Source organism: Aquarana catesbeiana, linkage group LG06, assembly GCF_042186555.1.
Source record: "Aquarana catesbeiana isolate 2022-GZ linkage group LG06, ASM4218655v1, whole genome shotgun sequence".
In the NCBI taxonomy this organism is placed as follows: Eukaryota; Metazoa; Chordata; class Amphibia; order Anura; family Ranidae; genus Aquarana; species Aquarana catesbeiana.
The window spans coordinates 85,198,827-85,212,124 of NC_133329.1; the positions used below are offsets into that span (position 1 = coordinate 85,198,827).

The following is a 13,298-nucleotide window of genomic DNA, read 5'->3' on the forward strand; positions in this document are numbered from 1 at the left end:
TGCAAACTGAAAACAGGATTTCTTATGGCTTTCTTTAAACAATGGCTTTCTTCTTGCGATTCTTCCATAAAGGCCACATTGTGGAGTGCACAACTAATAGTTATCCTGTGGACAGATTCTCCCACCTGAGCTGTGGATCTCTGCAGCTCCTCCAGAGTTACCATGGGCGTCTTGGCTGCTTCTCTGATTAATGCTCTCCTTGCCCGGCCTGTCAGTTTAGGTGGACGGCCATGTCTTGGTAGGTTTGCAGTTGTGCCATACTCTTTCCATCTTCAGATGATAGATTGAACAGTGCTCCCTGAGATCTTCAAAGCTTAGGATATTTTGTTTATAACCTAACCCTGCTTTAAACTTCTCCACAACTTTATCCCTGACCAGTCTGGTGTGTTCCTTGGCCTTCATGATGCTGTTTGTTCACTAAGGTTCTTTAATAAACCTCTGAGGACTTCACAGAACAGCTGTATTTATACTGAGATTAAATTACACACAGATGGCCTCAATTTACTAATTAGGTGACTTCTGATGGCAATTGGTTCCACTAGATTTTAGTTAGGGGTATCAGAGTAAAGGGGGCTGAATAAAACTGCATGCCACACTTTTCAGATATTTATTTGTAAAAAATAAAATAAAACCATGTATCATTTTCTTTCCACTTCACAATTATGTGCCAATTTGTGTTTGTCCATCACATAAAATCCCAATAAATTACATTTATGTTTTTGGTTGTAACATAATATGGAAAATTTCAAAGGGTATGAATACGTTTTCAAGGCCTTTTATATTTATATAATATATCATAAAAATTAAATAATTTGAAAATGTAAATAATTAAATATTCTGTGATATATCCAACAGTACAGTACTTGTATTGTTTTCTCGAAAATCACAAACACAAATAGAATTTAGTTGAAACAGAAAAATAAAATCCATCCTGATCCTTCTAAATTTTTTGGCCGACTGTTGGTTTGACTCCAGTAACAGTTTAAAATTTAACAAACGTGTTAAAAACAAAAGTTTTTTAACGGAAATCGATAACTGCAGTGCAATGCAGAGGAAAAGGGGAGCCACACTGACTAGACACCTCTGAACCTTTTTTCTAATGATATCACTTTGCCACAACCACTTGTGAACTGATATGTTGAAATATTAGTCTGTCTTTCAAAAGGGCTGCCTTTATAACACGTGCTGGCTACACTTCGACAGCTGTTTTTAAGGTTATCTCCACCCCGTGCCTGTGACATTGGATGCTCTTAATTGCAGGGAAAAGAGGTCATTGAATTCTACTTGAATGAGTTGATATCTCAGGGAATCACTCACATCCCAAGATGGACTCCTGGCGGATCAGAGGGATATAGCCCTATTTCTGGGAATGCCAGATATCTCTACAGCATTGATGGTTCCAGAGATGACCAGCAGGAGACGTCTACCCTGGGACTGGTTAGAGGAGAGCCTGGAGGACATAACCAGACCTGTGAACCAGATGGTAAGCCAAGGAAGTGAAGATTTTAGGTTTCATCCCCTGATGTGTACATAGAAAGGTCTCTTGTGACACCAGGGTATTTTTTCTGGCACAGACCCTTTAAAGTAAACCTGTACTCCTTTTTAAACCTGTAAAAACCATAAAAGCCATGTCTAATAGCTAACACTGCAAGAGGCATGCTAGTACCTTTATTACATAGTAAAAGTTTCTCCTGTGCCTCTTACTGATATAGTTTCACTTTCACATTGGGACTTGACTTTCCTCAACGTCCGCCCTTCAGCTAAATTCTGCCATCTAACATCCTTCTGTTCAATGAGGGTGCACTTTCAAGCTAATGATAGGAAAGTCTGGCTCTAAAAATATATTTAAACTTAATAAAAAAAGGGCACAGAAGAGGCAGACATCTTGAGGTATACCTTTTAGGCAGTACTTTCACTTTTAAAAATATAAAATGCTGTACGGGTTCACTTAAGTCCTGCCCATAGTCCACTCAAACGATCAACCACATCCCTGCTATAGGACATGCAGTTTTACTAAGCTGAATCTTTTTGTGTGTTGGTATTTATTAGGTGTTAAACTGGAAGCTGAGTACATAGAGCGATATTTGGGACAGCTCACCCCAATGCAGGAAAGTACTTTAATTCACCTCCGACAGTGGTTGAAGGAAACGCACAAGGGCAAGGTAAGGACGTTGGGTTTCAAACATCCCTCATCTGTCTCTGTTCTGCAAATTTTTGTTTGATATTTGAGTTATGAACATGTTTTGAGGGAGCAATTAAGATGCCACTTAATTAAATTAAGATTAAGATGCCACTTAAATGCCACCTGCCACTTTTTATTTATCTTAGGGGTTCCCGCAGCAATACCTCTTCACTGGAGTACTTTACTCTATGCCTTCTAGCTGCTATTATTGCTCCTCCAGTCACATTATCTTTGTAAAATTCTCTATAGTACATGATTGGTCTAGACCAGGGTTTCTGAACCAGGGTTCTGTGGAGATTCCAGAGGTTGCTAGCTGTTCCTCAAACAATGAGAAATTCCTGCCTGTCAGATAGGTTCCCACTGATCCCTTTAGCTATCTGTAAGGGGGTAATTCTTTCCAATGACCACAAGTGTAAGGAGCATTATTCCCACTGACCATCACACTAAAGTATCATGAGTTGTAGATATGGTAATTTTTAGTAGAGGTTTCATGTGTTCCCCTGTGTTGAACTATAAACCTTGATCTATTCTGGTTACCATGGGCTGAACTTGTCCTATTTTGGTGATCCCGGATGGTGTCCCAACCTAGTCCGATGACCTACAGCAATGTACTGATATTTCTATATGGTCCACTTTCCTGACTGATGGAAGGTTAACAACTTATGTTCAAGTCTGAGCACATAGTTTGTGTTTAGCAACTCCCATATATTTGTAAAGACCTGTGAAGTCTATGTTTCATCATTATGCCTTCTTCTTGTGCAGATACCCAAAGATGAGCACATTTTACGCTTCCTCCGCGCTCGAGACTTCAACTTTGAGAAAGCTCGGGAGATGCTCTTCCAGTCTCTGTCCTGGCGCAAGCAATACCAAGTGGACTATATCCTACAGACATGGCACCCACCATCTATCCTGGAGGAGTACTATGCTGGGGGGTGGCATTATCATGATAAAGGTCAGTACTGATGTCTCAGTCCCTTGTGCACTACAGAAGGCAAAATTCTTAACACAAAAAAATGAAAGTTCAACTCCATTCTAAAGCATAATTTCATTTGTTTTTTTTTTGTGGGGACCAGTGGGTTGAGTTACCAAATTACTTCTTACAATTAAAGGTTACTTGACCTTAAAAGCAAAAGTATAGGCAGATGTACAATACCCCGTCTAACCCAATTATGTTTACCTAAAACATCCTCAGCAGTATTTTATATAGTACCTGTAAGTCTGTCTTTCGATTACCCTCCTGTAGTTAGCTGCACTGCTTGATTTGGGATGGAAGAGGGTGGTACAGCACTGTTAGCCATTCAGCCTGTATAACATTGCACAGGATACTGGCTGATAGAAGGGCAAACAGTGTTGCCCTCATGAGCATGTTACTGCTCCTTCATTACCCAATCACAGGCTGAATTAGTCCTTGACCAAGTTGTACTGCTGTAACTTCAGAAAAGTGAGGTCAGAACATGGAACCAATGCCATGTTTTTGTTTTTGTATTTTATTTGTGGAACTCTCAACCCTCAAAAATCTCATGCTTCCCCATTCAGTACTACAACCTGCCTTTCCCCTCTCCCAAAGCCCACCCCTGGCATTTATTATTTAATAAAAAAAAACTGTTCTGCTGTTAACTGTAAAATTTTGGATTTCCTCCTCACTATCTGCCTTGGTGACAATGGTCACCAGGACTAATAGAGGAGGTCAATGTCAGGACAAGGTCTTTGGCACCCACAGGCAAAAGGCCAAAGTGCATTCACGGAGGATCAAAAGAACCATATCCTTTTCTATGCTCATAAGTCTTCCTTGTGCAGCAAATATCAGGAAATCACATTTAAAATTTTGATGCGCTGGTACAGGACTCCATCAGTGCTAGCATCTATATTCCCAGGACATAACCCGTTATGCTGGGGATGTGGTACCCAGACTGGTACACTACTCCACATTTTCTGGGACTGTCCAAAGCTGGCCTGTTTTTGGCAGCAGGTCCTGCAGATCATCCACAAGCTTACTTACGTTTCCCTCTATGACAACCCAGCAGCAGTGCTTCTAAACTTGACCCCTATGTCCAGTAAACAATATCGTAAATAATGACTGAAACACCTTCTAAATGCAACCAGGGCACGCGTCCCCAGCATGTGGAAACTACAATCTCCACCTATGGTGTCACAGTGGTTTGCCAGGGTGAGTGATATTCAGCAGATGGAACACCTGACAGCTACCCTTAGGGACAGGACAGAGGAACACAACACACACTGGCTATATTGGGACATGTTCCAGTTCTCGGATGAATACTTGACATGTGCTCGAGCAACTTCCTTAATGGGAGTTTGAAGCCATGTGCCCTCGACCCCGCCAAAGCTCTTTACCCTCCTTCCTCTCTTACTCCCTTCCTACTGTCTCCTTTCCTTCTTACTTCCTTTCTTGACACCTAGGGTGTCGTCCCTTTTTCTCTACTACCCAGGAATTTTTTTTTTCCGGTATGCGTTGATCAATGGGCGTTGCTTTCGGGAAGACGGGCTGAGAGACATATTTTGTACACTATCCACGTTTTACTCCCTACCTTGCGATGGTTCAGTACCTGCTAGTTAGGGTTTTTCCCATTTTATTTTTTTTCCTACCGGTATGTGTATAACAAAAAAATCTATCTTTCAGATTCAACTACACTACAGGTTGAAAAACAGGATATATTTGTTGTATTGCCCTGCAGTCTTCCAGTTGGTCCAGTGGCCTCATGGTAGCTTCTTCCTTCTTCGATGGCCACAAGAGGGTTGCGGGCATCCTTTTATTTAAGCACCGCTCAATTCCGGAGTACTCTGAGCCCAGCCTGTATGAAGATGTGCCTCCTAGGGGGCAGGTAAACAACAGAATGGGCTCACAGGAAATGAGCAGAATAATATTGTTGGCTGTTCTGCCCAAAGAGGACTGCCAGTGCTGGGCTAAGGAGACAATACAGAAGCATGGTGAGGGCAAGTAGAAATTGGGAATATATATATATATATATATATATATATATATATATATATATTTTTTTATGGGTAGGGGGAATCCAAGTAAAAGGTAAAAGGAATTATTGGAATAGGGGTAAGTGGTGCTACCTCTAATGGGGTATCTGTTGTGGTAAATATGTGCAACTGAGAGCAAACGCTCAACACGGAAATATTTGTGCATAAAAGTGAAAAGAAAGGGGGGTCTAATCTGTATAAAGACCCCTCTACAATTAAGCAGTGAATCAATTATTATTCCCTACCTCGAGAGTAAGGGCTCATATACCAAAAAACATGTATTTAATACCCTCCAACCATCCCAAAAATTTGTGGTGATGGGAGGTGTGTCAGTACTCCATATATTATGGGTAATTGGTGAAGAAAATAATAATGACAATATAAAACTCTAAAGGTTGTGAAAGTCTAAAATGCACATGTGAAAAAATGAATTATATATATATATGTCCAGCACAAAAAAATCCAGTTCCAGCAAAAAAAATATATAAAATTCCAAACAAAAAAAAGATTGTGTATATATAGTGTTCCAACAATGTTCCAGCAGTGTCCTTTATAATGGGTGACTTTCGTGCAGACAACTAGCTACTATCCAGTGGCTTGCGGTGCTCCCCCTCAAAGATCCCCACTCACCAGCTCCCTGCACCCCTGCAGGGGTAGTAGGCATGTAGTATTAAAACTTGGTGTGGTGTCCTAGATTCCAATGGGGTTGTTCCTGGGTACTCCCGCTCCAGACTCGAAATCCATCCTTAGTATGGTCATCCACATATGAAAGGAAACAGGGCTCCCGTAGTGTATTACGTTTTTTTTAAATACTTTATTAAAACTTATATGCCCAACAACTCGGGCTAAATAAAATACATTTAAAATCAAAACAAAGCAAAACAATCACACTGCGTATAGTGGTAGCACAGAGAGAGCTCGTGGATCGCAACACCATCAGCTGAGCGGCATGCGCCTCAGCTGCGTTCCACATTCTCTTCCACTTCCGCGTGTGACGTAATCGCGTTGCTCCGCCTTACGCGTTTCGTCATCGACTTTATCAAATGCGTTTGATAACGTTGATGACGAAACGCGTAAAGCGGAGCATATGTGGATGACCATACTAAGGATGGATTTCGAGTCTGGAGCGGGAGTACCCAGGAACAACCCCATTGGAATCTAGGACACCACACCAAGTTTTAATACTACATGCCTACTACCCCTGCAGGGGTGCAGAGAGCTGGTGAGTGGGGATCTTTGAGGGGGAGCACCGCAAGCCACTGGATAGTAGCTGGTTGTCTGCACGAAAGTCACTCATTATAAAGGACACTGCTGGAACATTGTTGGAACACTATATATACACAATCTTTTTTTTTTTTTTTTTTTTTTTTGGAATTTTATATATATTTTTTGCTGGAACTGGATTTTTGTGTGCTGGACATATATATATATATAATTCATTTTTTCACATGTGCATTTTAGACTTTCACAACCTTTAGAGTTTTATATTGTCATTATTATTTTCTTCACCAATCACCCATAATATATGGAGTACTGACACACCTCCCATCACCACAAATTTTTGGGATGGTTGGAGGGTATTAAATACATGTTTTTTGGTATATGAGCCCTTACTCTCGAGGTAGGGAATAATAATTGATTCACTGCTTAATTGTAGAGGGGTCTTTATACAGATTAGACCCCCCTTTCTTTTCACTTTTATGCACAAATATTTCCGTGTTGAGCGTTTACTCTCAGTTGCACATATTTACCACAACAGATACCCCATTAGAGGTAGCACCACTTACCCCTATTCCAATAATTCCTTATACTAATAGCCACCCTCTAAGAGGGTTGTTTAAGGGGAGGCTGCACACCTAGGTCCGTGAGCGCAGAAATCCTTTCTTATTCGGGAATCCAAGTAAAATACATTTTTAGTGGAGTTGGAGTTCTATTTAAAAACCTCAATATACATGCTCCTCTCATGTTATCCTCATTGTATCTGTTTTGTATTACAGATGGCCGCCCCCTGTACATCCTACGCTTGGGACAAGTGGACACTAAAGGGCTACTAAAAGCTGTGGGAGAAGAGGCCATCTTGCGTCATGTAAGTACTTAACACTATGAAATCACATTCTTGCTAATAAAGAAAAGATTTTGTGACATGAACCCATACAAAAACTAAGGGTGCCGCTCAAAGCTCTGGTAGGTCCTCATCCGCTGTCAACAGATGGGAGTGCTGGCAGGGAAAAAGCTTGTCTCTGCTCAGTGAATACCAATAAGGAAAAAAATGAAAGTCCAGGGAGCCGCACATCACACAGAACCCCTGTATGAGAAGTAAGAGTAATCTCAGCCAAAACTCTGTCCAGGCCACACCTCCAAATGCGTTTTGGGTGGGGCAAAATGCATTGGGAGGTGTGGCCTGGACAGAGTCTGGGCTGAGATTGCTCTTACTTCTCATACATGGGTTCTGTGTGATGTGCGGCTCCCTGGACTTTCATTTTTTCCTTATGAAGATTTTGTGATGAATATGTTTTTTTATATTGGTCAGATTGGAGGAAATTGCCTTTCCTGTACTTATAAACATAATAAAATGTAAAGTCTATCCAAATTTTTAGTTTTGAACAGAGTGGGTAATGGTTAGGGACCCTGTCTGTTTTCTTTGCTGTCTAAGTTGGGGAGGAAAGAGAAGTCTCTCGAATGGGGGGGCGGCACTTTTAGACAGTTGTTACCAGAACAGGTGTCTCCATTAGTAGAAGAATTATCCTCCCCTCTGTTCTGGTGATAATTGTAAGGCCCTGTTCATATCTCGTTATTTGGGAATGTGGGTGATTCTGCCACCAATCCCAAATTGTGTGACGATAAACGTGCTTTTGGGTGCCATTTTCCCCTAATGGCACCCCAAATGCGATGTGATTTTGCTGCAATTGTCGCCACAGGATTGCGCGCCTTTCAAAATCGTGTGAAGCTTGTCATCTGGAAGGGAGCAAGAGCTTCTTTTTTGGGCGACAAACCCGCGTAAGGCAGTCCATTGAAGTGAATAGGCTAGCCTATGCGACACGCAAAATCACATGCAAATCGCGCAAGAAAATCTCCAGCTTACTCCAGCTATGCGAAATTGAGAATGAGGGCTAAAACTTTGTATTTCCCACAACTTTCTGTCTTGGTTACAAAGGTCAATAGAGGGGGTCATTGCCGGGAAAAGGCCAGGGCATGGCAGGTCTTGCTTTTTTTTGTGTCCCCCTACTGTTGAATCACCCAAGGTGGCCTCTTCTTCTGCTTACCTCTTGGCCTGGCCCTGGAGAGAGTGAAAATTCCCAGTGGGGACACAGACAGCAATAAAAAAAACTGACAAAGGACCTAACACCCTTCCAACCTGTGAAAAACTAGAAAAGAGTTTTGACTTTTGGTTTATTTTCACATTTTTTGTGGTCTAAGGCATAGATGGGAATCTTGGTAGTCTTCATGGATGTTGTAAAAATATTTTTTTCCAAATCAGACTTTGATTGATTTTGACTAAAGAGGCATCAATATATCGGTTTAAAAATTAGGTTTTGTTATAGAAAAAAAGGTTGCAATAATGGCATGCTTTGCAAAAGATTTTGACTTGCACAAAGTGGATTCATATCCTTTGGGAATATTGGGTATTTTTGATGAATGATTTGGTACTCAATATAAATATCTTTATATCAGTTGCATGTTTTGTGTCCTGTAACAGGTTCTCTCTATTAGTGAGGAAGGTCAGAGGAGATGTGAGGAAAATACTCATCTGTTTGGCTCACCAATAAGGTCAGTGAACAGCATTAGGTGTAACAGCCCCTCCTTGTTTTTGCTTATTTCATTTGTTAATTTATAAAGATCATTATTTTCAGCAATGCAGCCAAACAGAGCTCAAAGTAACATGGCTGAAAATATTCTTTTCTTTGGCAAAGGTTAATTTCCTCTATGTTGATTTTGGGTTATTATTGTAAATATTAACAAAAAATTATTTTCCATGTGACTTCTTTTACACCTTAATTTTCCTCATTGTATTCCACATACAGATTTCTAGATTCTGCCTTTAGTGGCTATCTGTATCAGGCAGTAAGGTTAGCACTTTTGATAAACCGTTGCTGAGATAAAATTTGGCGCATTTTGTTACACTCATGAATTGGGTCATAGAGGAACTGTAAGGAGAAATCTCTGCAGCCTTAGTAAGTAGGTGTCAGTAATCAGCAGCAGGATGGCCAAATCTGCATAGCTACACTCAAAAAACTGTGAACAGACCATATATATTTAAAGGGTAAGTTCACCTTTACAGAAAAATCTGTAAGGTGAACTTACACTGGACCCCCTCCTCACCCCCCCCCCCCCCCCCCCAGTCCTGCTGACCTGGAGCTCACTGATCACCCGCTAGGAGGCCTCGTATAGCTGCCTCACTGGTCCGAGGCTTAGAAATCCCCTCGGCTTAATCTCCTAAACGTACCTTGTCAGGAGGTACGTTTAGGAGTATTCTAATTGGTCGGTGCCGTCACATGGACAGCGCCAACCAATCAGAACCCACCTAGCCTGTCCTGTCACCGCAGGCGAAGAAGAGAGCCAGCCGCTGGGAATTCAAATCCCCGGACTGGTAAAGCGGCTATACGTTGTGTCAGAATGGGTGATTGCCAGACTCCAGGTTTGCGAGACCGGGTGCGATGGGAAGGGGGTCCAGTATAAGTTCACCTTACAGATTTTCTGTAAAGTGAACTTACACTTTAATGTAAGATTTTTTTTACAGTGAAACAAAATCCATCCAAACACCAGCAAAAAGCAAACCTAAAAATATAAGTAAACCAAAAACCCAATGATAGAATAACTAACTTATCAACCTAATAAACAGGGAGCCTAACTACTAACTATATACAAAATGAGGAACACAGAACAGCAAGGAAAAACCATAGGTGCGGGGAGCAGATGGGAAGGGGGAACGAAAACTGGGATCAGGAACAAGGGGGAGCAGGTACAAGGCAGCAGGGTACAGGGAAGGAGCAAGATCAGGATCCATGGCAAACAGTATCTGGCAGCAGCAAAACACTGGAGTGGAAGGCACTAGTAGGGGAGGACCTAAATACCCTCCCAACAGCCAGCATTAAGTGAAAACTGATTACTGGGATCTGCTGGCTGCTGGGAGACACATGCTGGTGGACACCAAAACTACAACCTTCTGCTCTGGGAAGACAGTGCCACCAGCAGGTGATCCAGATCCTGTCAGCAGGAAGCATAGCAGAAGCAAGGAAAGAAAGTATTAATCATGTATTGGAACTTACTCAGGGCTAAGCACTCTCTCTTGCCCTGATGTTACCAATCAGTGCTGTTATGGAGAACAATTCTTATGCTTTCCATTAATTGGAAATACAGGGTATTTCTCTTTGTTTCCAGCAGCTGAAAGGAAGGTAAATATAAGCTTCTGGTGGGACCTCATTCACTTTAAAGACCAACTCTTACATTAAAACTTAATACACCTCCCCCCTTCCTGTTTAACAAAAGAAGTCCAGAAGCAATACTCACCGTTTCCACAGTTAAACCTGAAACCTATTTCCTCCTTCGGTCCCAGACACAGCTTCTGTTCCAAGTTTTATGGCGCCCAGGGTTATTCCACTTCTTGTTATCCTAAATCACACCCCATAAAGGAGCATCATCAGGCTGTGCTGGACTCCCACTCTGAATAATCCACATTACAGGACCCTTGACACTATATGTCCCTGTTCATCATACAGGACTGTCTACCACAGCCAGAGGACAAGGACTCGAGGGCATCACATGACCAAAGATAGTGCCATAAAAGGTGCATATACGAAAAAATTCATAAAAGGGAAATACTCCAGTGGGAGCGCCTGCACAACCTGGACTTTGGCTTTAAGCAAATCTGAAAATGACTCTCATGTTTGGCCTATGACACTGTGCTATAAAAGATCACAGAGGTGAATTTTTCCCTGGGTACATAGGTTAATACAGCCTTTTTCAATCAGGGTACCTTGAGGTTTTCTCAGGGGTGCCTTGGCAATATGCCTAAAAATTGGCCCAAAATTGTAAACATGCTAGCGGTTGGATGAAACCTGCATTTTAGTTACACAAAACCACCAGTTTCCATTGTGCACCATTACAACCTTCTAGCTGCCAACCTCCTAATGACCAATGACATCATCAATTGATAAGGAGGATGTCAGTTGCCTGCACCTGCATATCATCCTTGTTTGACCCCCCCTTGCCCCTCTCCATCAGCTTTGGGGTCACATTAGCTAAGTGATGAAGAAAAACTACTAGTCAGTACCAGTTTGCAAAAGTGTTTTTGCTTTGGAGAAAAAATCACCTCTAACATTGGGTGTCCTACATGTGTATTGATGTTGATGCATTATGAAAAACTATCAGAATAGTTTTTACATTTTAGAATGGGACGCCTCAAGAATGGGACGCCTCATTATGTTCATAATTTCAGAGGGTGCCTCGAGATTGTCCATAATTTTAAAGGGTGCCCTGACTGAAAAAGGGTTGAGAATTACTGGGTTAATAAACATTATGTCTACATGTCTTCCCACAGATCCTGGACCTGTCTTGTGGACCTGGAAGGGCTTAACATGAGACACCTCTGGAGGCCTGGAGTGAAGGCCTTACTCAGGATAATAGAGGTTGTTGAGGCCAATTACCCAGAAACACTAGGAAGACTTCTGATTGTACGAGCTCCCCGAGTCTTTCCAGTTCTGTGGACGCTGGTGAGTGGAGAAAAGGCTGTTCTGCATTAATTTATCACTTTGCTTTAAGTGTATCTATAGCCATTTTTTTTTTTACAATTGGTATGGATTGGGGTATGTTTAGAAGCTCTGTTGACTTTTTATGCTGTCTGTATGCCATTGGAGAGATTTCTCCTTGATTTGTAACAAGAAGTAAGAGGAAAGTTCCCCGAAGTGAGAAGAAAGTCTCTCTTAGAAAGCTGTCACGAAAAGAGGGTCCCCAGTGGAAGATTTCCACTTCCTACTTCAGTGACAACTGTAAAGGTTAGATTTTTCATCACTTTGTGCCTGCACAGTTTAGGAGATATTTACATGTGTAGCAGCCGGTGACATCACTGGCACATGCACACTGGGCTCTCAATGGACAACATGGAATCCATTGAGAGAGCTGTGCCACCGCTGTAAATCCCGTGGGAGTTGCATTATTGTGGCTCGGTCATTCAAATGACCAGAGCTCATGAATTCGAAAGGAAGACCGGATGAAGATGGATTCCTTGTGGTGACAGTGCCGCTGGAGGGATCAATTTTTTAGGATGGTTTACTACCACTTTAATACTTTATTTGGACTTGTTGCCTTCACATGGTTCCTGAGTACACATTATCTCCTAGGTCAGTCCATTCATCAACGAAAACTCCAGAAAAAAATTCTTGATCTACAGCGGAAACAACTATCAGGGTCCAGGAGGAATCGCCGACTACGTGGACAAAGAGATCATCCCAGATTTCCTTGGAGGAGAGTGTGTGGTAAGAATCTACAAACTGTCTTTTTTTAACACCAGATTTCTAGTACATCAGTTACAACTATGATGATAGAACTGAAAAAGAGTATTGCCCATACCTTGCAAAATTCTTATAGTTTTTGGAGAAAAAAAAATGCCATCTTTGTGTAAAAAAAAGGCTTTCTGACTTTGGGGTCCACATGGTTCTAGCAATCACTGACATGCAAAAAAATTCAAACAAGTAACAGGTCTGTTTGAATTTCTTCCTTCTCTGCACCTGACTGCACGTAACTATGAATTATACAAAAATAGATGCAAAAAATAAGGGGCTTAATACATTTATGATAGTTGGTGGAGCCCTACAAATTTACCACCCGCGCCACCATAACTTGTCCCAATGGTCCCCAAACCCTCCTTCATAGATGCCATGGTTTCCATGAACTGCACTGATGACCTACAAGTCTGACACAGCCGTATGCAGTTTGAAATAAACAGCTCTATAACAATAGCCCACATCTATTGTATATATAAGTGATTGTTGGGTTGTCCCACAAGCAGAAAGGAATAATTTTCAAGGCTCTACCCACTACCCTAAAATTGGGAATAAACCCTGTATGTTAGGACACAGGCAGAGTATTCATACACAATGGGTTATAGGCATGTAATTTCAGGTGATTGGAC

At 41.6% G+C, this 13,298-nt stretch overlaps 1 protein-coding gene across 5 annotated transcripts in view; it reads left to right on the forward strand.

The window, feature by feature from the left end:
- The window catches only part of SEC14L5 (SEC14 like lipid binding 5), a 142,237-nt gene that overhangs the window by 118,773 nt on the left and 10,166 nt on the right, over nt 1-13,298 (forward strand). For all 5 annotated transcript variants that reach the window (XM_073636348.1, XM_073636347.1, XM_073636350.1 and 2 more), the window contains exons 7-13: nt 1,261-1,483; nt 2,050-2,162; nt 2,945-3,134; nt 7,168-7,256; nt 8,868-8,938; nt 11,709-11,880; nt 12,508-12,642. In XM_073636348.1, coding sequence (XP_073492449.1) covers nt 1,261-1,483; nt 2,050-2,162; nt 2,945-3,134; nt 7,168-7,256; nt 8,868-8,938; nt 11,709-11,880; nt 12,508-12,642 — 993 coding nt within the window. The remainder of the gene's footprint in view (nt 1-1,260; nt 1,484-2,049; nt 2,163-2,944; nt 3,135-7,167; nt 7,257-8,867; nt 8,939-11,708; nt 11,881-12,507; nt 12,643-13,298) is intronic.